The sequence below is a fragment of the Nansenia antarctica genome, assembly GCF_963989245.1.
Source record: "Nansenia antarctica genome assembly, chromosome: 4".
Taxonomy (NCBI): Eukaryota; Metazoa; Chordata; class Actinopteri; order Argentiniformes; family Microstomatidae; genus Nansenia; species Nansenia antarctica.
This window is the reverse complement of record NC_137689.1, coordinates 43,042,991-43,069,912: the sequence shown is the minus strand read 5'-3', so window position 1 is coordinate 43,069,912 and position 26,922 is coordinate 43,042,991. Positions and strand designations below refer to the sequence as shown.

Sequence of the window (26,922 nt, the reverse complement as noted above, 5' to 3'; positions counted from 1 at the left end):
CGCTGCTTTGTTCCTCTCTGGCCGTGTGAACTGGGATGAACCCCGTCTGTGTTTGTCCCCTCGCTCTCTCTATCTACAGCTGACCTTTGACCCTGCAAACAGCCTCTGTGGCTGACCCTAAAGGGGCCCGGGGTGAAATGACCTTCATCCATACCTCTCAATCAAAAAACGCCCGAGCATCGAGCTACCTTCCCATGCGGTATGTGCAGAGTGATAATCGAAAGCGAGCAAACAGAGGCATAGGACAAGAATGGAAGTATTATGTACCATGATGTTTAAGATGGACAGATAGAATGGCCCAACAACACTGCGGTTAAGCGGAACAGTGGACGTGTTGGGTGTAGGGAGAGTGTTGGGTGTAGGGAGAGTGGTGGTTTCTAGACATCCACACCAGAGTCCTTAGATGGAGGGAGCTGTCTCTTACAGGGGGAAACGCTGCACCTGCTATCACACTCCACCTGCTATCACACTCAACCTGCTATCACACTCAACCTGCTATCACACTCAACCTGCTATCACACTCAACCTGCAGTCACACTCAACCTGCTATCACACTCAACCTGCTATCACACTCAACCTGCTATCACACTCAACCTGCAGTCACACTCAACCTGCAGTCACACTCAACCTGCAGTCACACTCAACCTGCAGTCACACTCAACCTGCTATCACACTCAACCTGCAGTCACACTCAACCTGCTATCACACTCAACCTGCTATCACACTCAACCTACAGTCACACTCAACCTGCTATCACACTCAACCTGCAGTCACACTCAACCTGCTATCACACTCAACCTGCAGTCACACTCAACCTGCAGTCACACTCAACCTGCTATCACACTCAACCTGCTATCACACTCAACCACATCCGTTGTCGATTGTAGGGGAAGGTCCACTGAACGGTATCAAATGGTGTGCAAAAAAGCAGCATTTGCACAATCAAATCTGTGCAAAAAACGATGTCCATTGCAGCTTTTGTTGTTAACAACAACTGTATGACGCTTCACATCATAGCAAGGATTGTACCTTTCGCTTCGAGTCAGGAAGGGTAGCTAAAATCAGTACGGGTACTACGGCCCGGTACGGCCCAGTTGGCAGTGGAGAAAGCAAAACAAAGCCGGCGCACGGGTTCTGGTACGGTACGGGACGGTAGTGGAGAAGTGCCATAATGCAGTCGTATTTGATCTTCTGAATCGTTGCGCGGGGGGTGTGGTGGGGTGGGGGGCGGGGGGTGGAGTCGATGAAAATACGCCGTTCAGCATCTCTGGTGTCTTGACGAAAACCCAGGAGGGCATATTTCAATTGAAAATGAAGAAATCTGTATTAATAATACTTATGCAAAAGATCTGTATTTTCAATGAGGGTGAATAGGGGCCCTAGAGAGAAATAATGAGGGAGCTTTGGGCTATACACTGAACAAACATCCCAAAGATCATTATCTCTGCTTTGGAAGCACAGTGCGGAACGGCATTGGAGGCCTTTTTCGTACTAAGCAAACAGTCGCAAGCGATGTGCTCATCGAGCTATATGCAGCCATTGAACTGCTGTTATGTACGCAGAGTGTGGAGAGTGACGCGCAGAGAAGGGACTGGGCTCAAAGAAAAACCTTGCTGTCGGAGTTTAAATTGATGGAGGAAGTTTCAAAGGCTGTCAAAGGTGGAACCGTTAATCTGAAGGTTTATTTTTTTCTTCACTCCGTCGAACGTCACAGTCTGAGAACAGGGAGAGAGGGATAGAGGGAGAGAGGTGAGGGTTCAGCGCACACCTGTCTGTGTTTTGCCCCCTGCGCTATGCTCCTTTGTTGTCTGAGCCGCTCCCTCTCTGAGCCGACGACAGCATGCCTTTCAGTAGACATGTGTTCAAAGACCCCCCTCCACCACGGCGCCCCGACCGCGGAGGGCACAGTCACTCCCCTCTCCTCCGTCTGAGGGGAAACGCTCATCCCGTCTTTTTCTCTCTGTTCTCCTCCCTCTCTGTAATCTCCCGTCGGCAGAATAAAACGCAATGACAGAGGAGAGGAGGAGAGAGAGAGAGAGAGAGAGAGAGAGAGAGAGAGAGAGAGAGAGAGAGAGAGAGAGAGAGAGAGAGAGAGAGAGAGAGAGAGAGAGAGAGAGAGAGAGAGAGAGAAAGAGAGAGACGAAGAGCTTCTTTTTTTTTTTACAAGACCCAGTCTCCAACAAGAGCTGGCCCGCAGGCACAGAGGGAGAAAAGCATTATGAATAATTAACTCACAGAAATGTCACAAGCGGCAAAGAAAAGTGTAATCATTTCTCTGTCGGGTTTAGAGGTCTGCATTTTTTTTTTGTATTCTATTCCTCTATGCCCGATGGCACAACTCAAGACAGCAGGGACGGCATATCCACCCATCCCCTAAAAGCATCCAAACCCCCTTTTTCCCTACATACTTTTCAAATCAAAGCAAATAAAACATTAATATTTGAACCTTTTAGCTGCATCACAAAGACTTCCAGCTGAGATCTCTTGCATTTTTAATCACAAGACATTGATGTCGCTCTCATTAGCTGTTAAATCACATTTGAAAAATACAAATCTCTCTTACTAATGGTTTAATCAGTGTCACCGTCTAGGGTTTTATGTCTCTTTAATGCGCCGTGTCCCTCTCTGAAAAACTGACAAATTACACACTTCACACATCCCCCCACTCCCAACAACTCCACACCCACCCACTCCCAACAACCCCACACCCACCCACTCCCAACATCTCCACACCCACCCACTCCCAACATCTCCACACCCACCCACTCCCAACATCTCCACACCCACCCACTCCCAACATCTTCACACCCACCCACTCCCAACAACCCCACACCCACCCACTGCCAACATCTCCACACCCACCCACTCCCAACAACCCCACACCCACCCACTCCCAACATCTCCACACCCACCCACTCCCAACATCTCCACACCCACCCACTCCCAACATCTCCACACCCACCCACTCCCAAAAACTCCACACCCACCCACTCCCAACAACTCCACACACTCCCAACAACTTGGGAGTCCGCTGCCCTACAAACCTCAGAGTTCCAGCATGACCCAGTTTTTAAGAAGGTATAAATTGCAGGTATATTTCAGTTTTAGTATGTCATTTTTCACAGACTCGTTACCCTGGTGACAAAAAACACCGTTTGTCCCCAGCTGTGTTTATCTGAGTGCAATATTTAAAAAGAGGGGTTATTTGTTTCTTCACCTACATGATTTGCAATCAAGTTTAGAAAGTGTACGTGATCATCATTTTGAGTAGTTCTCAGGGAGAGGAAGGCTATACAGTAGAAAGCTTGGTTGGTCGTTGGAGAGCTCATAAGATTCTCACATCATTATGTGCCTGGAATTGTGCTTAGCAAGCAAAGTAAAAAAAAAAGGCTTCACTGATATGGGTCATTTATTGACAGAGGGTTAGATTGCAGTAGATAGATAATATTACCATCATGGATATTTTCACATCATCAACATCATCAAGTTATTTCAAGTAAGATAGTTGTATTGTATATGTCTGTTGCTGTAATTAAATACTCACTACCAAAAACAGAAATGACTGGGTACATGTATTTTATAAATGTATGCATGGCACTAAACAAAGGGTTTCCTTAAGGGAATGCAAGATATACACCAACAGCTTGTATAACAGGACAATTTCAGGGCAATGCACACCATGAAAGAAACAGTAACCACTGCCACAGTACACAAGACCACACACTGAGGAAACAATTCCCCATGAACAAGCTCTATTGTTATTAGAAACTTGTGATGTCTGTCCAGGACACGAGGGACTCGGGTCCCTGTGTTGTTCTGTGAATAGACGTGGCGGCCGACCGTTGTCACACATCATTGTTGGGTTTGGTTTGAACAGCTGGAGAGTCGGGCTGTGGTGGGGCAAACTTGGAGGCAGTAGTTACACAGTAGTACGTACACAGTCGCTCCTCACTGCTAACACGTACAACACTATCCTCTTTTATAGAAACAGTTGTTGTGGATTTAATTGATTCTCAGTAGATTGAGTAGAACTTATGAAGCACAAAGAGCTTAAATCAATTGACTCAAAAGAGGCCTTTTATTCAGCAAAGTTCCAGCAGCTCAGAGAAAAAGTAGCAGACAAAAAAGCGCTTTCCTGTCAGAGGGTCAAGCATTTTATAGAAATGCATTTTATAGCATTTTATAGCAGCTTGACCAATCATAATCTTCTGCGCCACAGTTCTTGGCACATCACTTACAGGAAGGGAAGGCTGTCCTTTAGCGCTGGATTCCCCAGTATGTAGAAAGACTTCAATTCTCAGTATAAAATTATATAAAACTACAACACAGTTCCACTATAGTCATGCTCACATTCGCTCAGATACATAGGACGCATGTTATGAAGGCAGACAAATTGCTATTTTTCCTCTGAGATCGCCCGTCAATGTGAAGATTCAACTAAAAGTTGTACACTGTGTCTCGTTCCTCATCTTGCCCATGCAGGGGAATGGAGCTCCACCTCCCCTTTTAGACTGGCCCTCCACCTCCCCCTTTACACTGGCCCTCCCCCTCCCCCTTTACACTGGCCCTCCACCTCCCCCTTTACACTGGCCCTCCACCTCCCCCTTTAGACTGGCCCTCCCCCTCCCCCTTTAGACTGGCCCTCCACCTCCCCCTTTAGACTGGCTCTCCACCTCCCCCTTTAGACTGGCCCTCCACCTCCCCCTTTAGACTGGCCCTCCACCTCCCCCTTTACACTGGCCCTCCACCTTTAGACTGGCCCTCCCCCTTTAGAGTGGCCCTCCCCCTTTAGACTGACCCTCCCCCTTTAGACTGGCCCTCCACCTCCCCCTTTAGACTGGCTCCACCTCCCCCTTTAGACTCAACCGGTATGGTAACTTAACCAGTATGGTAACTCAACCAGTATGCTAACTTAACCAGTATGCTAACTTAACCAGTATGCTAACTTAACCAGTATGGTAACTTAACCAGTATGCTAACTTAACCAGTATGCTAACTTAACCGGTATGGTAACTCAACCAGTATGGTAACTCAACCAGTATGGTAACACAACCAGTATGCTAACTTAACCAGTATGGTAACTCAACCAGTATGCTAACTTAACCAGTATGCTAACTTAACCAGTATGGTAACTCAACCAGTATGGTAACTCAACCAGTATGGTAACTTAACCAGTATGCTAACTCAACCAGTATGCTAACTTAACCAGTATGGTAACTCAACCAGTATGGTAACTCAACCAGTATGGTAACTTAACCAGTATGCTAACTTAACCAGTATGCTAACTTAACCAGTATGCTAACTCAACCAGTATGCTAACTTAACCAGTATGGTAACTCAACCAGTATGGTAACTCAACCAGTATGCTAACTTAACCAGTATGGTAACTCAACCAGTATGCTAACTTAACCAGTATGCTAACTCAACCAGTATGGTAACTTAACCAGTATGCTAACTTAACCAGTATGGTAATTCAGAAGCAAAACGCCTCAACATCCTCACTCTGAGCTGCAGCACGTTTAAATAACCCAACAATAGCGTTGTAATTAGCGGATGAACATACCTGAGCGTTTACGGGTTGAACCGAGGTGGAACTCTCTGTTGTTTAAAAAATGTCTCTGAGTTTAATTATACTGAACGCAAGTCTGGGAGACAGCCTCCAGGGCTTTCATTAGGGACTGAATTAAAGCTATGCAAATCCAGATGGAAGGCGACACTTTTTAAATAGAGTAGTGTCGCATCTGGTGTTTTATTTCCAAATATTATCGAAAGAGAAAAACACCCCAGCCTTTCTTTTTGAAATGTGTTCAAACTCTCAGGCATAATGTCCCTGAGATGTTGGAGAGGGCTTCCACTGGCTAAGCCACAGGGTGTGACAAAAGAATAGAGAGAGAAGTGCGTGTGTGTGTCTGTCTGTGTGTGTGCGTGCGTGTGTGCGTGTGCGTGCGTGCGTGTGTGTACTGTATATGTGTGCAAGTCTCAGTGTGACTGTTCAAACGAGTTAGAAGCACTCTGAAATCTGCTGATACGCTTGGAAAATAAAAGCATGGAGATCAACCTCCTGTTGGGTGAAACCAAATCCAAAGTAAGTGCCTGGGCCCAGACTGAGAGGCAACTTCCCACAATAATAATGGACTGTTTCAGCTGTGTTTGCCGTCAAATTAGCCCACGCACTGAGCCCTGATAGTACAGCTCTGAATACACTACGTGAAAGTACAGAATTCAAGTGAGGCAGAGATTAAGTTAAAGTTTGGTCAGCTTTGAAAGAGAGAGTATTTATTTTTTTCCGATAGGCGCCGACTCAGATATGCCTGTGGCAATGACACCTAGTTAGAGTACATGTGGTTCGCTTACTTAGAGTACAACTCTCTAGTCAGAGAAGAGTGCTACCATGGCAATCTTCAGATTATAAGACTGTGTTCTATCCTATACCAAGCAGTCATCCTATCTATTCTGTAAGATATCTGAGCGTGACTGCTGGAAACCACAAAGCTCTGCGATATCAAGCATTACTTTCGCTTTATTCCCTTCAGAACTTGTTTCCTACTAAGACAAGTACACAAACCGTGGAAGACATTTTGAACACCGAAGCGATAGAGAGAGACACTGCGATCTTCTTAAGAGGCTTGAGGCTGAGTCCCCTACTGTTAGCCTTTGCTGCGTTGTGTGTCGACGAAACACAACCTCTGACTTAAGTCCCAGGTTGTGGGTTTCTCTTTCCGCAGCTCCAGCTGTCACTCTCTTCCCCCTATGTCTTTGATCAGTGAAGGAGCGTAAGGTTTTGCCCTGGAAGTGCTATCAGTCCAACTCAGCAGGGGAAAACAACAAACAGGAGGAGGCAAGGATGTGTGGAGGGGGGGATGGCAACATTTTCCTCCATCTCTCTCTCTCTCTGTCTCTCTCTATGTCTCTCCGAGCGAACCTCTTAATTAGAAGTTCGTTTAGACATCTCTCAGAAAGATGACATGCTTGAACTTCACTAGACTGGCTCAGATGGATCTGCGCTGGGTATGTTGGGGCTGTCTGTTGTCTGCGTTTGTTTGGATTGACTGTTTGTGTTTGGAAAACAGTGTACGCAGCGAGGGTTCAGTGGTGAAAATGTATGCGACTAGCCAATTATCTAGCTTGACAATTGTTCAATCATTTGTCTGTCTCCTCATAGTCTCCCCATAGTCTCCCCATATTCTCCCCTTAGTCTCCCCATAGTCTCCCCATAGTCTCCCCATAGTCCCATATTCTCCCCTTAGTCTCTCCTTAGTCTCTCCATAGTCTCCCCTTAGTCTCTCCATAGTCTCTCCATAGTCTCTCCATAGTCTCCCCTTAGTCTCTCCATAGTCTCTCCATAGTCTCTCCATAGTCTCTCCTTAGTCTCTCCATAGTCTCTCCATAGTCTCAACATAGTCTCTCCATAGTCTTTCCATAGTCCCATAGTCTCCCCATAGTCTCCCCATAGTCTCCCCATAGTCTCCCCATAGTCCCATAATCTCTCCATAGTCTCCCCTTAGTCTCTCCATAGTCTCTCCATAGTCTCTCCATAGTCTCTCCATAGTCTCTCCATAGTCTCCCCTTAGTCTCTCCATAGTCTCTCCATAGTCTCCCCATAGTCTCCCCATAGTCTCCCCATAGTCTTTCCATAGTCCCATAGTCTCTCCATAGTCTCTCCATAGTCTCTCCATAGTCTCCCCATAGTCTCCCCATAGTCTCCCTATAGTCTCTCCATAGTCTCCCCATAGTCTCCCCATAGTCTCCCCATAGTCTCCCCATAGTCTCTCCATAGTCTCCCCATAGTCTCCCCATAGTCTCTCCATAGTCTCCCCATAGTCTCATAGTCTCTCCATAGTCTCCCCATAGTCTCCCCATAGTCCCATAGTCTCTCCATAGTCTCTCCATAGTCTCCCCATAGTCTTTCCATAGTCCCATAGTCTCCCCATAGTCTCCCCATAGTCTCTCCATAGTCTCCCCATAGTCTCTCCATAGTCTCTCCATAGTCTCTCCATAGTCTCCCCATAGTCTCTCCATAGTCTCCCCATAGTCTCTCCATAGTCTCTCCATAGTCTCCCCATAGTCTCTCCATAGTCTCCCCATATTCTCTCCATAGTCTCTCCATAGTCTCTCCATAGTCTCTCCATAGTCTCCCCATAGTCTCTCCATAGTCTCCCCATAGTCTCTCCATAGTCTCCCCATAGTCTCTCCATAGTCTCTCCATAGTCTCCCCATAGTCTCTCCATAGTCTCTCCATAGTCTCTCCATAGTCTCTCCATAGTCTCTCCATAGTCTCCCCATATTCTCTCCATAGTCTCCCCATAGTCTCTCCATAGTCTCTCCATAGTCTCCCCATAGTCTCTCCATAGTCTCTCCATAGTCTCTCCATAGTCTCCCCATAGTCTTTCCATAGTCCCATAGTCTCTCCATAGTCTCCTCATAGTCTCCCCATAGTCTTTCCATAGTCCCATAGTCTCTCCATAGTCTCTCCATAGTCTCCCCATAGTCTTACCAGCGCTGTACAGTATGTTGCCTCCGCATACTGTGCACATACAGTACGAGCATGCCGTGCGTAATATAATGACATCAACATCTGTCATTCCTGCAGTCTTCCAGCGACCCCTCTGTAATACTTCTCAACTCACAAGCGGAGGTATTGCCGTGTTTATTCAGAAAATAATCATGCACGAGCTTGTTACTTTCTTCTGCAGAGAAGCGCGCTGACCTCCTTCTTAGGACTTCCATAATAGCATAGCGCTAATGACTCAACGCAGCCGGTTCTTAAAGGGAATGGCACCTGGCACGCTGATTGGGTTGATTGAGAAGACGCCCAAAACACACCCATGACTAATTTCTTTGCTTAGCGCCGGGTTTTAGGCGCCCACTACCGCACGCATAATAGCAAAGTGGCCTTGACCACGCCTCCACGTCTTAAGTTTAGATCTACCGCCTCGTCTTATTGCTTAAGACTTATGAAGTGCATAATAGGGCCCATAGTCTCCCCATAGACCCATAGGGCCCTATTATGCACTTCTTAACTTGCCGTCTTAAGTCTTAATTAAGACGCACCGCCAGGTTAAGACCTACCGCCACCCTTATTATGCGCTTCATACGCGCTACTGCTATTATGCAGGTGTCGATAGGCGCCCACACATAAGGCGTAAAACTCCCGTGCATATATTGCTCATTGTGGGAGTGTTCATATGTTAATGAAGTGCACTAGGCGCCCCTGCTATTATGCGATCTGACTTTGCTCCTAGCGCTAAGAAGGGGTTTGAAAAGTTCTTAAGTTTAGACTTCATGCACGTTTTGAAACACGAGCGCGCCTCCGCGGTTTGCGCATGCATGTGGGCACACATGAACACGCACGTGGCTCCACGGCAAGACGTCAATTACGGTCACAGTATAAATGCCACCACTGGCAAATGTTAAGCCAGAGAGAGAGAACAATGGATTATATCCTAGGAAGGAATTATGATAGACGAAGACGGCGCGCCGAGCGCATATACCGGCAACGACTGTGTTACCTCGGGTAGGCCAAATCTCAAATCAATCCTGGATTCGTGATCTAAGCATTTTAGCGCTTTCAATTGGTGATCCAACTGTTAATAATGCTATAATATATTGCAATTACAATTATATTATAGACTATTATTAAAATATGTATAATATAGCCTATATATATATTCTTTTATTCTGTTTACAGAGCAGCAATGCTTGTATGAGCTGCGCTTCACCCGTCAGGCAGTAACTGACATATGTCATGCACGAGCTTGTTACTTTCTTCTGCAGAGAAGCGCGCTGACCTCCTTCTTAGGACTTCCATAATAGCATAGCGCTAAAGACTTCACGCAGCCGGTTCTTAAAGGGAATGGCACCTGGCACGCTGATTGGGTTGATTGAGAAGACGCCCAAAACACACCCATGACTAATTTCTTTGCTTAGCGCCGGGTTTTAGGCGCCCACTACCGCACGCATAATAGCAAAGTGGCCTTGACCACGCCTCCACGTCTTAAGTTTAGATCTACCGCCTCGTCTTATTTATGAAGTGCATAATAGGGCCCATAGTCTCCCCATAGTCTCTCCATAGTCTCCCCATAGTCAAGCTGCAGAGGTATCTTTTGTACTGGGTTTCTGTCATGACCAACATTCAATTGGATTCAATGGGAAGTGTCCACATCCATATTTTAATGTTTTAATGTTTTATGTTAAACTAAGAGGATCTGGCATGCTTGCAACTCTCATCTCAACAAATCCTCAACACCATAATAGTATGCAGGACAGGACCTTAATGAACCAATTTGTAGTCTGTAGTCTAAAAAGAACTTTCCGTTACTGAGTGATACAACATATTCTGTACAAGATATCTACAGACATTTTTCCTCTCCCCGTTGAGGATGTATGTGTTGTATTATACGTATACTGCTCTGTTATTTCTTTTTCTAAATCAGTTGTGTCACACTGTCACTTTCACGGTATTCCACACTGCGTTCGTATTCTTCGGCGGCAGGGGACGAGGGTGCTTTCTTAGTGCTTTGAGGGTATGTGACAGATCATGGGTAACAACCAGTGCATACCGAAGGGACCTCTCCAAAAAAAAGTGCATTCTGGTTTTCTTTGAAGACGCATGGTTAGAAGATGCTTGAACGGCTTCTCTATGGAGGCAACGAGGAGGTTTCTGTCCCACTGGGAGTGTTTCTGATGGGTCACAATCTCTGTCTCTCTCTCTCTCTCTCTCTCTCTCTCTCTGTGCAGGACTGAAGCAGATCCATGCTCTGTCCATCCAGGGGAACTATGAAATGAGGATTGACCTGGAGGACTTTGAGAACAGCACAGCGTACGCCCAGTACGGGACGTTTGGAGTGGGCCTGTTCTCTGTGGACCCTGACGATGATGGTTACCCACTGACTGTGGGAGACTACTCTGGAAACGCAGGTACACCTGGGTCTATCTTTATTTGATTTCAGATGTTTAACCCTTAACCCTGTCACTCAGAGGTACTCATCTGGGGTGAGTTTCTTTAACCGTCGTAGCACTAAAGCCTGCTACACACAGATTTTCTAAATCTTAACAGATTTTTTGTCTGAGAGAGACCCCACACATGAAGATACAAAATCATGTATTGAACAGTTTTGATCGTATTGTGTGTGGTGTAATCCGATATTCCCAATACAGCACACCACATACATGAAGATATGATCTACGACAGTCTAGAGTCTCGTCCCCCAAGCCAGAAATCTCGCGTGATCAGGGTAGTAGTACCCTGACTGACCTGTACGAGGCAGCCATGTGCGACAGGGCAAATAAATTGCAGAACGAAAAGAAGAAGACGGCTCAGGTCAGCTCACTTCTTGATTGGCTACATTCCATTCCACGTCACAATCGGACTCGGGAGTTGTCCACACACACAAGAGACCCCGACCATTTTCGTCGGCCCCGACCATTTTCCGAGCAGATTGTCGGGAGAAATTGACTCTTAACACACCTCAAACCACAGGATAATCTTGTAGGATAATCTTTAGAGCCATCCGATAATCGGGGGTTTGCTGTCCTTGGTCGGAAGGGGGGAAATCGGGCCAAAATTGGTGTGTACCAGGCTTTAGATGAACTTTCACCCATAGCACCCATTCACCCATTCCATGTACTGTCTCATTATCTCTGTGCGACAACGCTTTGGGGAAACACAACCCTGATCCACGTATACGTCGTGTGTACTCCAGGACCGATCGTGAAAATGAAACCTGACTGACCACGATCCGCTGTCTGGTAATAATAAATAAGGGTTAGGGTCAAACCGGGCCAAGGAGCAAGATGAAACCGCAGAGATTCAAACACGCACTTTACTCGAACACAATGGCCGGCGTGATTCGACAACTCTGCAGACCGACCTGAGAGCAGAGCAGAGCAGCAGAGAGCAGAGCAGCAGAGGCACCGCCTGCAGTTAAGTGGCGAGGGGAGTGGACTGGTCCCCACAGCGAGCTGTGTGTGTGTCCACTGGTTAAACAGTACAGACAGGCACACAGAGAGGCTGTCTGTGTGTCAGTTCCCCAAACGTCAAATCCCCAGCCAGAAAGCCGTCACCATGATTAAATTACTCCCAATTAATTACCCTCAGCGACCCGAAGCGTAAACAACAACAAAAAACTGCCACCGAAGCAAAGAACGAAGTGAAAGAACCTTTGGGGAGTGGAGCATGGAATTGCGATACAGTACATCTGAGAAATGGAGGAGAGGAAGGTGGAGAGGAGAGAGGAGGGGGTGGCAGGGTGGAGGGAGGACGGAGAGAGTGGACAGGTATGTAAGATGGAGTGGAGGCAGAGAGGAGAAAAGGGGAGTGTTGTGAGGGAGGGAGAGAAGAACAGGAGGCAGAACAGAAGATGAGAACCAGGCCTTGCAGAGACAAGGTTCTGTTCTCAAGCTTGTCCACAAGTCTTCCGCAGTGCTGCTGACCTTGTACGGACGTGCCTGTTGCGTCACCGCGCGCAAGGCTGTCTCCTCTCCTCCCCTGCCCCCCCCTCCCTCCCTCCTCTCCCCCCCTAGCAAGATCATTATTATTGTTGTTATTATCGTCCTATGTGAATGGAGTGCCCTCCCCCTAGTCCTGCAGTCCTCTGATCTCAGAGCTGAGTGGACAGGTGCTCATTTGGACTGGAAGCAGCTGGATCCTAATGGGTTTCGGTGGTGCCGGCGGGCCCCTTCAGCCACCAAGGTGACACCGAGCGCGCTGCAAATGAGCCTCTAAGTGGCCCTGTTTTCCTCCCTGTTGTTTTCCTTCATCCGATGGTCACCACGCTGTCATGTCGGGTTTTCTGACTTTTTATAAACGTCTCGCCGCGGCGGCACTCAGCGGGGGGGACGGACACGGAACCCCCTGACGCCGTCGGATCCGGCACTGTCGGTTAGGTTACTGTGGAAACAGCGAACGGGGGGGAACTAAGTGGGAGTTGCGTTGGAGTTGGGTTGGCCACACCCTGGGAGACCTTGATGAGCTGCATGTCTCGGCTTAGACGGAGTGCTGCTCTCCTATCTCCGCAGTTTTTTTTTTAATCAGTTTTATACGTTTTTTTCATCCCTCTCTCTGCCTCTGGTCACAGCCAGGTAATAGTGGAGGTATTAGAAAAGAGAGAGAGAGAGAAAAGAAATAGGTGCTGCAGGGAGGGATGTTCTTACATTAGAGGGCCCATTTTCTCTGAACGCTCAGTCAAGACCTGTCCATGTTTTGGCTCTGAAAAACCCAATTGCTATGGCAGTATGTTTGGTGTGTCTTACTGTATGATGAAACGCCATCCAATGAATCTGGAAGCGTTTGCTTACACAGATGCCTCTGTACGCTTCAGAACACATTCTGCGTCAGCTCAGCAGTTACATCATCAATTAGCACAAGTTAGCCAGTTCTGGTGACAGCTGTACATTCCCAAACCTTAACCCCCTCCCCCCCCCGCACAGATGTTTCACAGATGAGGTGGTATGCTGTAAATCTTGGCCAGATCCTTTTTTTTTCTCCAAACATTTCTCTTGCAATCAATTTCTTTTTAATGATGTTCCAAACTGTTGTCTGCACACATGATGTGACGGAACCCACTTGACTGACTAGAAACACCTGTCAAGCCAATCGTCCCGTTAGTTTTGGGTACCCTAAAATAAGGGGACTACTGTATGTATCGATAGTGTTGTAATTTCTGAACGGAGAAGAAACCAATATGTACACAAATACCACATTTAAATAAAAGGTGACAATCACAAACTTTTGGAGTGTAGAGTTAAAAGAAAAAAAATGTTTTCACTGTCCCATTACTTACGCTGGGCCCTGTCATTTGTGTTGCAATGACTCATCAATGAAAATGAGGATGTGGCATGTAAGTGAAATCCTATATTGCGTCACCGCACGGAGTGACATCAATCAGCTGTGTATAAATAGGTGGGGAGCCGCTGAAGTCTGACATTCAAGCTCAAAGCAAATGTTCCAGATGAGTCCTGCCGGTGGTGTTTCGGAGGCAGCTCTGTCCTCTAAACAAATATTGGGGAGTATTTTTAGTCTGCTGGAGGAAACTTCAAAGCCCCCCTCATTAAGTGTCTGTTTCTGTCAGCTGACAAACATGTCCTGATCGGATCATTAGGGAGCTGATATTAAAAAAGGACGAGGATAAAAAAAGGTCACTGTTGAGCCTTTGATGAATTCACAACAAAGCATGACTAACCCCCCTGTTTGGGTAATGAGGAGTGGTATTATTATACGGAGAAGACGATTGCTGTTTCTCTCTGATCTCCCACTATTTATGTAAATAATTGATTGTAAGTTCCGTCGTCATTTGGAATTGAATGGGAAAGCAGATGTGCTCTGTCGCCTCCTCTGCCACTGTTATCTGATGCAAGAGGGCTTTGGTCAAAGACATTAGCCACGAGACTCCCTAAGTCTGAATAAATGCTATTTCACTCTGAAGCCTATTTTATCTAAATAAATCTAAATGATCTTCTTTCTTTCCTTCCCATTTCCATATTTTTCCTCTCTGCACCCTGTCCTAATTCATCCCACTGTGTGTGTGTTCATTTGTGCTTGTGCGTGCATTAATGTGCGTATGTAAATATGGTGTGCATGTGTATGTGTGTGTGTGTGTGTGCGCATACATGCGTGAATGTGCGTCCGTGCTCATTTGCGCATAAATACATTTCCAAACTGTAAACAAAACACATTCCCCATTCCGCCTTCGTGCCTCCATACATCCTTCTCCAACCCCCCCCCCACCCCCCTTCCCACCCCACCCACCCTCATCCTAACCCACCCAGGCGATTCTCTGCTGAAGCACAACGGGATGAAGTTCACCACCAAGGACCAGGACAACGACCACTCGGAGAACAACTGCGCCTCGTTCTACCACGGCGCCTGGTGGTACCGCAACTGTCACACGGCCAACCTGAACGGCCAGTACCTGCGCGGCCAGCACACCTCCTACGCCGACGGCATCGAGTGGTCCTCGTGGACCGGCTGGCAGTACTCCCTCAAGTTCTCGGAGATGAAGATCCGACCGGCTCGCGACGAGAGCAAATGAGAAGGAAGGAACGGAAGGGACGGAAGGAAGACACAACACGTTAAAAGAAGAAGAAAAATGTTCTATATATATAAAAAAAAACTCTAACACGACAAAAAAATAAATAAATAAAAAACACAAACTCCAACAGCTAGGCTGTTCAGTATTGTCCTGGTATTGTTTACTGACCTAAAAAAGGACCTCTATGATTGGTTTACTTTTCTCTACCGTTTTACTGTCCTTTCCTTTCCTACCCCTGATGCTTCACTTCCCGTGACCCCTCACCCCTGCCCCCCACCCCTAGCCTTCTAGATGAGCTGAAGCTTTCTCTACACGCCCCTCCTCCTTATGTTGCAGTCTGCAGAGCAGTGTCCTGCCGTGGTTAACTCCCCTGCCCTTTCAACGGTTCCCTTACAACACCACTCCAGGCGCTCTCCCTTTCACTCTCCTTCACTCCCCTGCTAACTGATTAATTTGTTACTATTCACTTTGTTGTTATGGCCCCATCTACCGTAATCTTTGACCTCTCCCTTGACCCCCGATAGATGGATCGACATTCCCGACGAATAGCAGCCTGATCCCCGTAGTCCTGTGCGTTGATTACCAGATGTCAGTGGTGTGTTGAAGTGCGCTTGTGTGCACCGGTTCGAGAATAGAACGGCATCTCGACTGCTATGTGTCTCTGTGGTGAGTCGTGATGTGTTTCGCGGTGTTTGGTGTCGCGTTGCGTCACATTAGATGTGTAGAGATGAATCCACCACGCCCCCCCCCCCCCTTCAACTGACAGTACGGCTCCTGCACAACCTCTCGACGCGGGACACGTCAAACTCAGAACGTCACCCGAGAACAACCACACGGTAGAGAGAGAGAGAGAGAGAGAGAGGGGGGGGGGAGAGAGTGAGAGAGAGAGAGAGAGGGGGGGGAGAGAGAGAGAGAGAGGGAGAGAGAGAGAGGAGGGGGAGTGAGAGAGGGGGAGAGAGAGGGGGAGAGAGGGAAGAGATGAACAGACGGGATGACAAAAGGGAATGCACGAGTGAAAGACAGAGAGGGACACAGTGAGAGACAGTAGGCGAAGGGAAAGGAGAGAGATAGAGAGAGAGAGAGAGAGAGAGAGAGAGAGAGAGAGAGAGAGTGAGAGAGAGAGTGACACTGATAGAGAGAGACGGAGTGTTGAGGGAGGCATGAGTAAATGAGAGGGAGACGACCTTTCATTCATGAGGAGACAGAGAGTCTTATTCAGAAGTTGGAGTCAGGCACAGCGCCACCTCCAGGAGCCCTGCGGTACCACAGGAGCACAGGAGCGTCCTCTACAGCCTTCCTGCCCCCACGCCAGAGACAGCACACAGACAAACACAGACAGCACACAGACAGCACACAGACGCACACAGACAAACACAGACAAACACAGACAAACACAAACACAGACAGCACACAAACAGAGACATACACAGACAAACACAGACATACACAGACATACACAGACAAACACACACACAGACATACACAGACAGCACACAGACATACACAGACATACACAGACATACACAGACATACACAGACAGCACACAGACATACACAGACATTACACAGACATACACAGACAGCACACAGACATACACAGACAGCACACAGACAAACACAGACAAACACAGACAGCACACAGACATACACAGACAGCACACAGACATACACAGACAGCACACAGACATACACAGACAGCACACAGACATACACAGACAGCACACAGACAAACACAGACATACACAGACAGCACACAGACATACACAGACAGCACACAGACAAACACAGACAGCACACAGACAAACACAGACATACACAGACAAACACAGACAGCACACAGACATACACAGACGCACACAGACGCACACAGACAGCACACAGACAAACACAGACAAACACAGACAGCACACAGACAAACACAGACAAACACAGCGGCGGGTGTTCCGTTCGGCGTACACAAAGACTCAAATGTAGGTGTGGAAAAGTTAATTAACTGTCGGTATGAGTCAGACAGACTTCGTGACACGAAGTGACAAGTCATAAGTGACAAGAAGGAGGAGATGGATTCCTGTGTGTGTGTGTGTGTGTGTGTGTGTGTGTGTGTATGTTTGTCAGGGAGAGTGACAGTGTTTTGATGGAAGTCAGAGAAACTTGCCACCTTGCTAGTTGTGTTGATTAGATTTCATTTTTAGTTGAGAGTTTATTTCCATAAATGTTCCTCTTGTGCATCGTCTGTAGGGGTCAGGCTAGCGAACCCAAATGCAGAACACAGAGCAGGAGGCATGACGATGGTGTATTTATTGTAGGAACAAGAGGGTGAGTTAGGGAGAGGATGAGGGGGCTGAGAAGAGTTCCGATGGCAGGGTAGGCAGGCAGGTAGACAGGCAGGCAGGTAGACAGGGCAGGCAGGCAGGTAGACAGGTAGAGAGGGCAGGTAGACAGGGCAGGCAGGTAGACAGGCAGGCAGGCAGGTAGACAGGCAGGCAGGTAGACAGGCAGGCAGGTAGGCAGGTAGACAGGGAAGGTAGACAGGGCAGGTAGACAGGGCAGGCAGGTAGACAGGCAGGTAGACAGGCAGGCAGGTAGACAGGGCAGGTATACAGGGCAGGCACGCAGGTAGACAGGCAACAGGTAGACAGGCAGGCAGGCAGGTAGACTGGTAGACAGGCAGGCTGGAGTCAGGGGAAGAAGTCAAGCTGGGGTAAGTGAAACTGAAGCCATGATCTGGCAGAGTGGTGGAGTCTGGGTATTTATGGCAGGGCTAATGACGGGGTGATGGCAACCAGCTGGTAATGTGACTCCTGCCCACCTGACTACACTCCTGTAATCATGGAGAGAGAGAGAGGGAGAGAGATAGAGAGAGGGAGAGAGTGAGAGAGAGTGAGAGAGAGGGGGAGAGAGAGAGAGAGAAAGATAAATAAATGACAGAGTTGGACATAGAGAGAGAAGAGAGAGAGAAAGTGATAGAGAGAGGTGGAGTGTGTGGGTGAGGAAGGATATGAGTAACTGACAGGGAGAGCGTTTCATTCATCACACTGAGCCATTAGGAGCATATTGGACACTCTGTCTGATCAGCCTGCCAGCTGATCACTGGCCAAGTGATGTAGCCGTCACAGATGGCAATTCTGCTGTGTGTGTGTGCGTGTGCGTACGCGTGCGTGTGCAAGTGTGTGTGTGTGTTTGTGTGTGTGTGTGTGTGTGTGTGTGCGTGTGTGTGACCTCTAATCACTCCAAAAGTCCATTGATCCAATCACTCAGGCACAATAATGTCATCAAAGGTGATCAAAGTATTGGTATTAGTAGTAGATGGGAGGCAATGGGAGGGTAGAATGAGAGACAATGCCAGTGCCACACACACACACACACACACACACACACACACACACACACACACACACAATCTATCTGTCTCTCTTTTTATGTTCAGTTTCTCCCATATCTCCTCCTTTCCTCGCTTCTGTTTTGACCTCTGTTATGTCTTCTGTTGAAAATATGCTCCTGTCTAGCTAGCTGTCTAGGGGTTTTTGTTTTTGTGACAGAGTATTTTCTTCTCAAACAAGCAAAGAAATGGTTGCTGTAAGTTTGGTGCTATCGACCAAACTCATTTTCTTTTGAATAGAAACTCAAAAATGTGTAAAGGACAGCAACAAACATGTTTGTCTGTACAGTATTGTGAAAAAAAAAAAAAGAATAGCATAGCTACAGACATTTTGCTAACTTGATGAAATTGTGCAATTCTGAATATTTTTCTTTTTGTTGGTGTATCAATTTCTTTCCTTTGTTGGATTAATTCTGGATTTCCTTTAGATGTACTGAAAGCTTTAAGATATCTGTAGATTTATTGTACAGTGTGTATGACTTTTAGAGCATGTGATACTGTTTTCATAAAATGCCAAAATACGAAAGAGGACTCAAGCACACAGACTTTACAAAGGACAAAAAAAAAACTCTTAAAACCAGACCTTTGTTTCTTCTCCTTTACCTGGCTGCTCTTCAGAGGAGGTGTGTTCAGAGGAGCTGGGCTTTTAGGGAGGGGTCAGGTGAGAAGAAGAGGGTCTTAGTAAGCACATGACGGCACGCCCGCTAATAATCAGCAGCACAAAATGCATCCGTACTCAAGCGAGGACGATGACACAACCGGGAGACATTTTTGGTTTGGACTGGCCTTGCGGCTAGTCTACTGGACTATCTGCCAACCGGTCAGACATTTTTGGCTCTATCCGACGATACTGGTTTCTGGCGGACATTTTGGATCAGTTGGATGATGTTTTTGGCCGCGGCGTGGCGACTGTGGGTAAATGTGTGTGGCAAAGTGAGCGTGGGAGGCTCCGTGGTGGCCCTGGATGCCTCGGCCAGTGGATGAGCTGGTTTGGTGTCCTGGTGCAGCACAGTGAGGGGAAACCACAGTCCCCCTGCAGAGCCTGTGCTCCATACAGCCATCCACACCCCAGGCTGAGCCAGAGTCACAGTGGTCAGAATGACTCCGGCATCCAGCAACATCCAGCCACATCCAGCCACATCCGTCAACCGCACAACGCACAAGACAGCACACGGTTCGGTTCGGTTATTAACGCTAATTGCGTGAGCGAGGAAACAAGATGCTCAGTTGGAGTGGAGACGTGGGTGTAGGGAGCCATTCTGTTAACGTCGACTTCAATGTGGTTTGGAAAAATGGAGATGGAGAATAACGTAAAGTTAATTAACTTCTCGGTATGAGTCAGACAGTGACAAGGAGGTGGAAATGGATTCCTCTGTGTGTGTGTGTGTGTGTGTGTGTGTGTGTGCGTGCGTGTGTGTCTGTGTATGTTCGTGTGTGTGTGTGTCTGCGTGCGTGCGAGTGGCTGTGTGAGAGTGTGTGTATGTGTGTGTGTGTGTGTGTGTGTGTGTGCGCCTGCACTTGTGTTACGTGCGTGTGCACATCCGCGAGGGAGTCTCTCCTCTATGGAATTCTGTAAAAGTAAATGTGATGCTTCTGTGCAACTTTGCCTCCTCGCTGTTTGTGTTGATTACAGAGAGATTTCAATAAATGAACTAATAATTAATGTGATTATGACTCCATGGAGCGGGTCACCCCCCCCCCCCCCCCCCTCCCCCCACTCCGGTACTGTGTTGAACTGCATTCATCTCACCCCTCCCTCACCACTTTGTCTCACCTGAGCGTGAAGTAGTGCACGATATACGTTTAAACAACAATCACCCCCCGAGTGTGAGAGGAAGGGTGTTTGTTCCAGTGACCCCCCACCCCACCCCCCCTTTCATTTAATTTCCCCAAAATGCTTTTGCGAGCAACTTCTCTATGTTAATCTCCACCCACCTTGTTGAGCTCCGGCCATCAGAAATGATCGAGGAGTAAAAATACGAAGCTATAATCACCCAGAGTTATCCTTCTCATTATTGTGCATCAGCAGAAACCTGATCGATCTCTCTCCTTCCCCGAATCCCTTCATTGTTCACGTCCCTAGCTCCTATCTTTCCCAGCTCACAGCTGAACTCTGTCTTCATTTTCCTCTTGCGGTGAAGTAATATAGATTGTTTTGCGGAATCTTGATACTGTGTTTTAATGTTCTTGTCAACATTTAATAAACATTCACATTTTATAAGTGGAAATGGTTCAACTTTGTCCCGTGTGTGTGTGTGTGTGTGTGTGTGTGTGTGTGTGTGTGTGTGTGTGTGTGTGTGTGTGCCTGGTGCAGTCAGAGCACGTGTTGGTGTACAGTATGTGTGTGTGTGTACGTGCGTGTGTGCATGCCACCTGTGTGCACGCAATTGTCCACTCCTATGACAGACAAGGAACCAAGCACAGTTAAGTCAAGCCACAACTGTCTCCCTGAACAAAAAACCTATTGATACATCTTAACACACGGCTCCTTGTGTGACACGTCTCCCATTCAGCATCTCAAATTGAAGATGACATAACAAATTGAAGATGACATGAGTATTTGAAATTGCTACACCTGAAATCACTAAGCAGAGAAAAGGTCCCTCAAAGATCTGGAGCTTTTCACACTTCTGCATAGCCAGGTAATGGGCGGTAACAACAGCTGGTTAACCCCACCCCCAACCACTCCCCCTCTAGCTGTCAGCAGTCAATATCTGTCAGTGTTAGTCACTGGGTCAGATAGGCTTTTCAAAGAGAAGTTTACAGTACAAAGCTAGCTATAGCTAACATTATCACCTAGCAATGTTATTAGCCATCTTATTATTATGGAGGCATTATGGTAGTTGTAACTGTTATTCTTTTAATGATCCAAACAAATCATCAATCAGAATCAGAATAACTAAGAGTAATTTGCTTATGTCTTGTGCTGGAAATAGTGCAGTGCTCAGTAGTCAATGTCCAGTCTTATAGTTCAGTTTCAAGTGTTATGTACAAGTACAGTTTGAACAACTGAGAACATACAACAGACTATATCCAGGTAAGCATGCAAGGTGTTGGGGATTTGTATTAAAATAACTAGAAGTGATAAATCATGTGCTCATTTATATGTGACTGAGGTCAGTTGAGAAAAAATGGGAAGGTCACGCAAAGCCAAAAGAGAGGTTCTGCTTTTGAGCGACATGAAGAAGAAAAGCTCCTGACTAAAATAAAGTATTATGATTCAAACAGCCTGTAAATTACTTATTTTTGCCTATGTGCTAACAACCATTTTGCACCTGCTGTTATGATATTCTATTTTCCTGTACTGATTTTATACTTACATAACTAATGATTAATGATAAGTATATTCTTCTATACTGTATTTTAACTTGTTAATCGAATCCCAAGTCATGGGACTCTGTGGGCCTGACCACATCGCCAACAGTTATGCTTTCACAAGCTATTCTGATAAGAACATACTGACCTAGTGTTTGGTTCTAATAGGGTTAAATGCTATATTCTGATCAGCCTGGTTGTAAAGCAGGCCATGCTAACCCATCGCTAGTTCAAACAGACCGTAGTAGACTTTAAACAACAAAGAGACCCGGACTCAATCATGATTCTTATTTTCTTGCAAGGAGAATGAATCCCAGGTCTCTCCTGCGAGAGACCCCAGATTCACACTGAATCTTTTCCTCTCCTAGCCAGTCATTTTATTCTCAAACACAGATGGATAGGAGGAGGCAGTTTTCATGAGGAAGTACAGCGTTATCATAAACAGTTTCATTGGAATGTTTAACATAAGCAGTTTCATGGAAAAGTACAGCTTAACATATACAGTTTCATGGAATGCACAGCCCAACACAAACAGTTTCATGGGAATGTACCTTAACATAAACAGTTTTATTGCTGGGCCCCTCGGACAGTGGAGGCCCAGCTGGGACAGAAGATAAGGAGTGGACAGGGGGTGAGCTTGTTCGGAGCTGGGGAATTCTCAGAATAGAACAGAAATGTATAGAGTACATGTACTAATGTACTCTTCAAAACATCCACAACATTATAACATTATGAAAACATCATTCAACCCTAACACCTAGTCATGACCCCAGGGAATGGGTTTGATGATCAAATAACTGGCCAATCAGTGCTTTAGAACGCACGTAGAATACACCCAAAGTAACTGTATGAAAATGTCTGTTTCTTAAAAACATAGCTGTGTGTGCATATGTGATTAACGAGCCCCAGACAGGGGGTGCGACCGCAGAGGGACACAGAGGGACAACAACCAGAAGTGAAACTTTGTAGCAAAACCACAGAACACTTGCTTATCACATTGTGACCTTCACCACATGACTGTCTGGTATTAATGCTTACAGTTAAAAATGATCAAATAAGGGGAGGAGGGACAGCCCATCCCAAAAAAATGTCAAATGTATAAAGATGATGTACCAAGATGAAACAGAGGGCTTTTCTGGTGAAACCTTTGCAGCTAACTGGCTGATGATTAGCTGACGCTGGCCTGCAGAGGGGAAACCTCCTTTTCCATGGAAATGAACTATTATTGCTTGCTGATGTGCTCGAACAAATATTCTCTTAAAGAACAGTTCAGTAGTGGTGCCTAATATTTGATTGAATCATTTGTGTGGTGGCCTGGGAAAACCCGTCGGATGTCGCTGGCGTTCGTTTGTGGCAAAGAGCAAAAATAGATGGAAATGTCCTATTTCTGCGATTTTGATATTATGTGGTATTCTAGTACTTTGAACCCCATACTACATTATGGTGAATAAACGTTTTAAGAAAACAAAAGAGAAAGTACTTATTTTTATGTTTTTTTGGTGGGTAGTTTGCTAGCGAAACAACGTCACGTTGAACGTGTCTCATTCTCAGTTAAGCAACGCACGCACACATGAGCGAAAGGAGAGACGATACTTCCACCTGTGTTATTGCCAGTTTACTGATGCTCACAATAAGCATAAAGTAATAAAATCTTAAGTAGAAGACACACAAATGGATCTGTCCCTCGCATACCGACGAGGCGAGCAGACTACACCGCATCACAAGCAGACAAACGAGACCGGCCGATCTGCATAGGCTCCTCCCCCGACCCGGAGGAGAAAGGGGCCGGGGGCAGCATGGGGGCAGCATTTCTCACCTTTCACTTTTTTTGACATGATACATTAAAATGCTCATAACTTTTTTAAAATAAAGGGCTATCTCAGTCATTCAACCAGTTATGAATAGCTGAGAACTTCTAATTTATGGAAATATAAAAAAAAATAAATGTCAAAATGCCACCATGTGAAGGGTTTTCCCAGGCCACCACACATTTTATCTTAGAAGTTATATCAAGGACGTCTCGTTGAGATTAAACGAACTTGCTTGTAAGTGAAGACTCAATTAACTCAATTATGGAGAAGTTGATCGCCTTACAAAGGTCTGTGAATTGACTATCAATAGCTAATAAATCATGACACGGTTCAAAATGCTGTATCTATGCCCAACTGTTCTTATTCAACAAAATATTGCCAGAGAGTGTGGTGTACTTCAATGAGCACTCGGCTCTATTGAGTTAGGCTGTCATGTTCTGAGCTGCTGTGTCTGGTGGGGTGGGGGGCATCAAAGCTGCAACAGAAGGAAGACATTAAAATGCCTACAGTTACTGGCACTCCATATTCATAAAATACTACCATACCATGTTCATAAAATAAAATAGCTAGCCTAAGACAATGATAATTACCTTAAGTGCTGGTAACTAGGGGTGTAACGGATCGCCCTCCACGGTACGGCATGCATGTGTACCGCGGATCAATTGCAAAATGTTTGTAATAATATTACTTAATATTAGTTAATATCTCTTGTAAATCACAATGTAGAGTTGCCATGAAAAGATAGACGCGACAGTTGCGTGCTTTGTTTTACTCTAAAGCGCAATGATAGGTTGATAATGCGGAAAAAAAGAATCTGTTGTTTACTCACTACACGTGAAGCTGGAGATCCACAACAACAAGGCAGCGTTGGTAAATTCGCTCTGGAATCTGATCAGCATTCAAGGAACGCCTCTTGTCCAATCAAATTACTTGGTCCCTTTATGATGTCGGACCCAGTGTGCGCTCCGGCGCTCTCAAAGCGAATTTACAAACGCGGCCCAAGTGTATCATGGCGAGCTCGTTACGTTGTTCGGCAGAGAAGAACTCAAAATGCCTCCCTCGTAATTTAAATCCCATGTATGGGAGCACTTTGGCTTCTCTGTCAATTATGACGAAAAAGGTAGCTCGACAACTTCTGATAATGTAGGCATTTTTTTCATACCATGTTCAAAATAAGGGTTCACTTTATTATTTAGTTAAAAGTGGCACAAAACATGTTTATTTGTCTGCTTTAAAGAGCCCAGTGATTCACTTCTGCAACCAGGCGCCTCCCTCTCTCATATTGCAATATAATTTAAGTTGAATGTGTATTTCAGTATAATATGTAATGTTTGAGTGTAGAATATGTTATATATTTATATAATATATATATATTACCAGTTTTGAGTTTTGACATCTTGAATGTTGTTGGGTTTTTTCATATAATAAAAGTGGTTTAAGGAATTTAAGGAAAAGCTGTTTTTATAAAAATATAAATGTTTTATGTTGATCCGAAAAATTATCCGATCTGTGACTCAAAAAACGTGACACGATCCGATCCGTGAGTTACAGTGCCTTGCAAAAGTATTCACCCCCCTTGGCTTTTTACCTATTTTGTTACATTACAACCTGTAATTTAAATGTTTTTTAATCAGAATTTTATTTGATGAATCTGCACAAAATAGTCTTAGTTTTGAAATGAAATGAGAAATATATATATTAAAAAAGAGAGAGTTCATGATATACCAGTAGGTGACTGACAGGTGTCGAGAGAACCGAAGTAAACTGGTTATACCTTTGTTGAACCGACTCAAGTGTCTTATTATTCTATGTCCAAGTGACATTACACGTAGTATCGTAGAAAAGCATTGACGCTCGCGATTCATTCACAACTTGAATGAACTTGAACGCTATCAATCGATCAAACAAGTCATCAAATAAAAAAGAACAATGCTTCATTATCAGACCATGACAGAATAAGCTCTAACCTGTATGAAACCTGTGCTCCAGTGGTGTAGTCTAGGTGATACGCAGGACTACACCGTATACCCACTAGGAAAGGCCAAGGATTTCCATATACCCACTTAAAAATGTGTGAGGATACGTAACGGCGTTTTGTGACAGAACTTTCACTTTCATTCATAAAATTCACCCCGTCTGTGTTACGAAGCACTTGACTTTTGGACCATCGGGACTGACTATAGCGTCATATACCATCAACGGGCGGAAACATGAAATATGTCAAAATGCAGCACTATCATGCGCAGATCAGCCTTATAACATGTAATTTATATATATATATATATATATAACAGCACAGATATATTTTTATGGCGTTACGAAATCCGATGTGACAGGAACGCTGGAGAAACAGCCGCTGTCCACTGCATTAATTAACTACATGTCCTTGATGAGTCTCCCACTTACTGCCCTCCATCAGAAATGGCATTCCCGCCTGGGAATACGCGGTGCTGTAGCCTAAGCTTTTCGTTCCTCCGCGTTACCGAGGAGAGGCGCGTGCAGCGGCCGAGGAGAGTGCACTTTTTCCGGATAGACATTTATGCATGCTCTCGGGGTTCAAAACATAACTTTCCGGGGTGCCAGTGGGTTGGTTGATGGCTCAAAATGACCGTATAGCGATGGTGGAGTTAGCAAAGTAGTATTGTGTTTGTACCACCTTCATAGCCGGTATTATTCACAGACAAACACGGTGTCCGGAGGCACCCTTTGAGGGTTAATAACTGTGGTTTACCGTGGGTTAGGGTAAAAATTCAAACTTGTCCGGATAGGGGAGAGGACAGGGAATCCGAAACCATTTAAATGGTGTCGATGTGACACTCCTATCACGATCGACACAGCTAGGAGCGAATTCCCGGGTAGAACTTGTCTCTCCCCCCGCTGTCAACGGGAGTTTCGTCAACCAGGAAGCGGTGCTGCGAGCAGCAGCGGCGGGGGGGGGGGGGGGGGGGGACCCGTCACTTACGGCCGAATATCCCCGCGTCACAATGGGTTAGAATTCCAAACAAAAATTCTCCATAACCACAATAGCATGTTGAACACACTGAACTTCGAATGGAGTCTTAGTCATGTACCGTTAACGAGATAGAATAAGAAAAGCTGATTTATGGAACATCGTAAAACGCTCATCAGAGGGTTGGCCTTGGGCACATCCATCAATAATATTAGGCTACATAATAACAACTGCTCGGATTAGATTGCCGGTTGTTTTGGTATAATACCACCAAGGGGGGGGAATTCACTTCTATCATGCTGTCAAACACCACAGGTAATAATTTATTTCTAAATAAACATCTCTTTTTATTGTACATCTCTGAAATGTGAATCGGGCACCGATTTATTTCTATTGGGAAGGCTGTGCTTGACACTTCCATGGGACTGACGCCGGGGC

General features: G+C 45.9%; 1 protein-coding gene across 1 annotated transcript in view; it reads left to right on the top strand.

Moving 5' to 3' along the window:
- fibcd1b (fibrinogen C domain containing 1b) overlaps window positions 1–15,029 on the top strand; it is a gene marked incomplete at both ends in the record, with an annotated part of 168,050 nt that extends 153,021 nt beyond the window's left edge. Inside the window, 2 exons of the mRNA XM_080530399.1 lie at window positions 10,738–10,917; window positions 14,767–15,029. Coding sequence (XP_080386525.1) covers window positions 10,738–10,917; window positions 14,767–15,029 — 443 coding nt within the window. The remainder of the gene's footprint in view (window positions 1–10,737; window positions 10,918–14,766) is intronic.
- Between the last annotated feature and the right edge of the window lie 11,893 nt (window positions 15,030–26,922).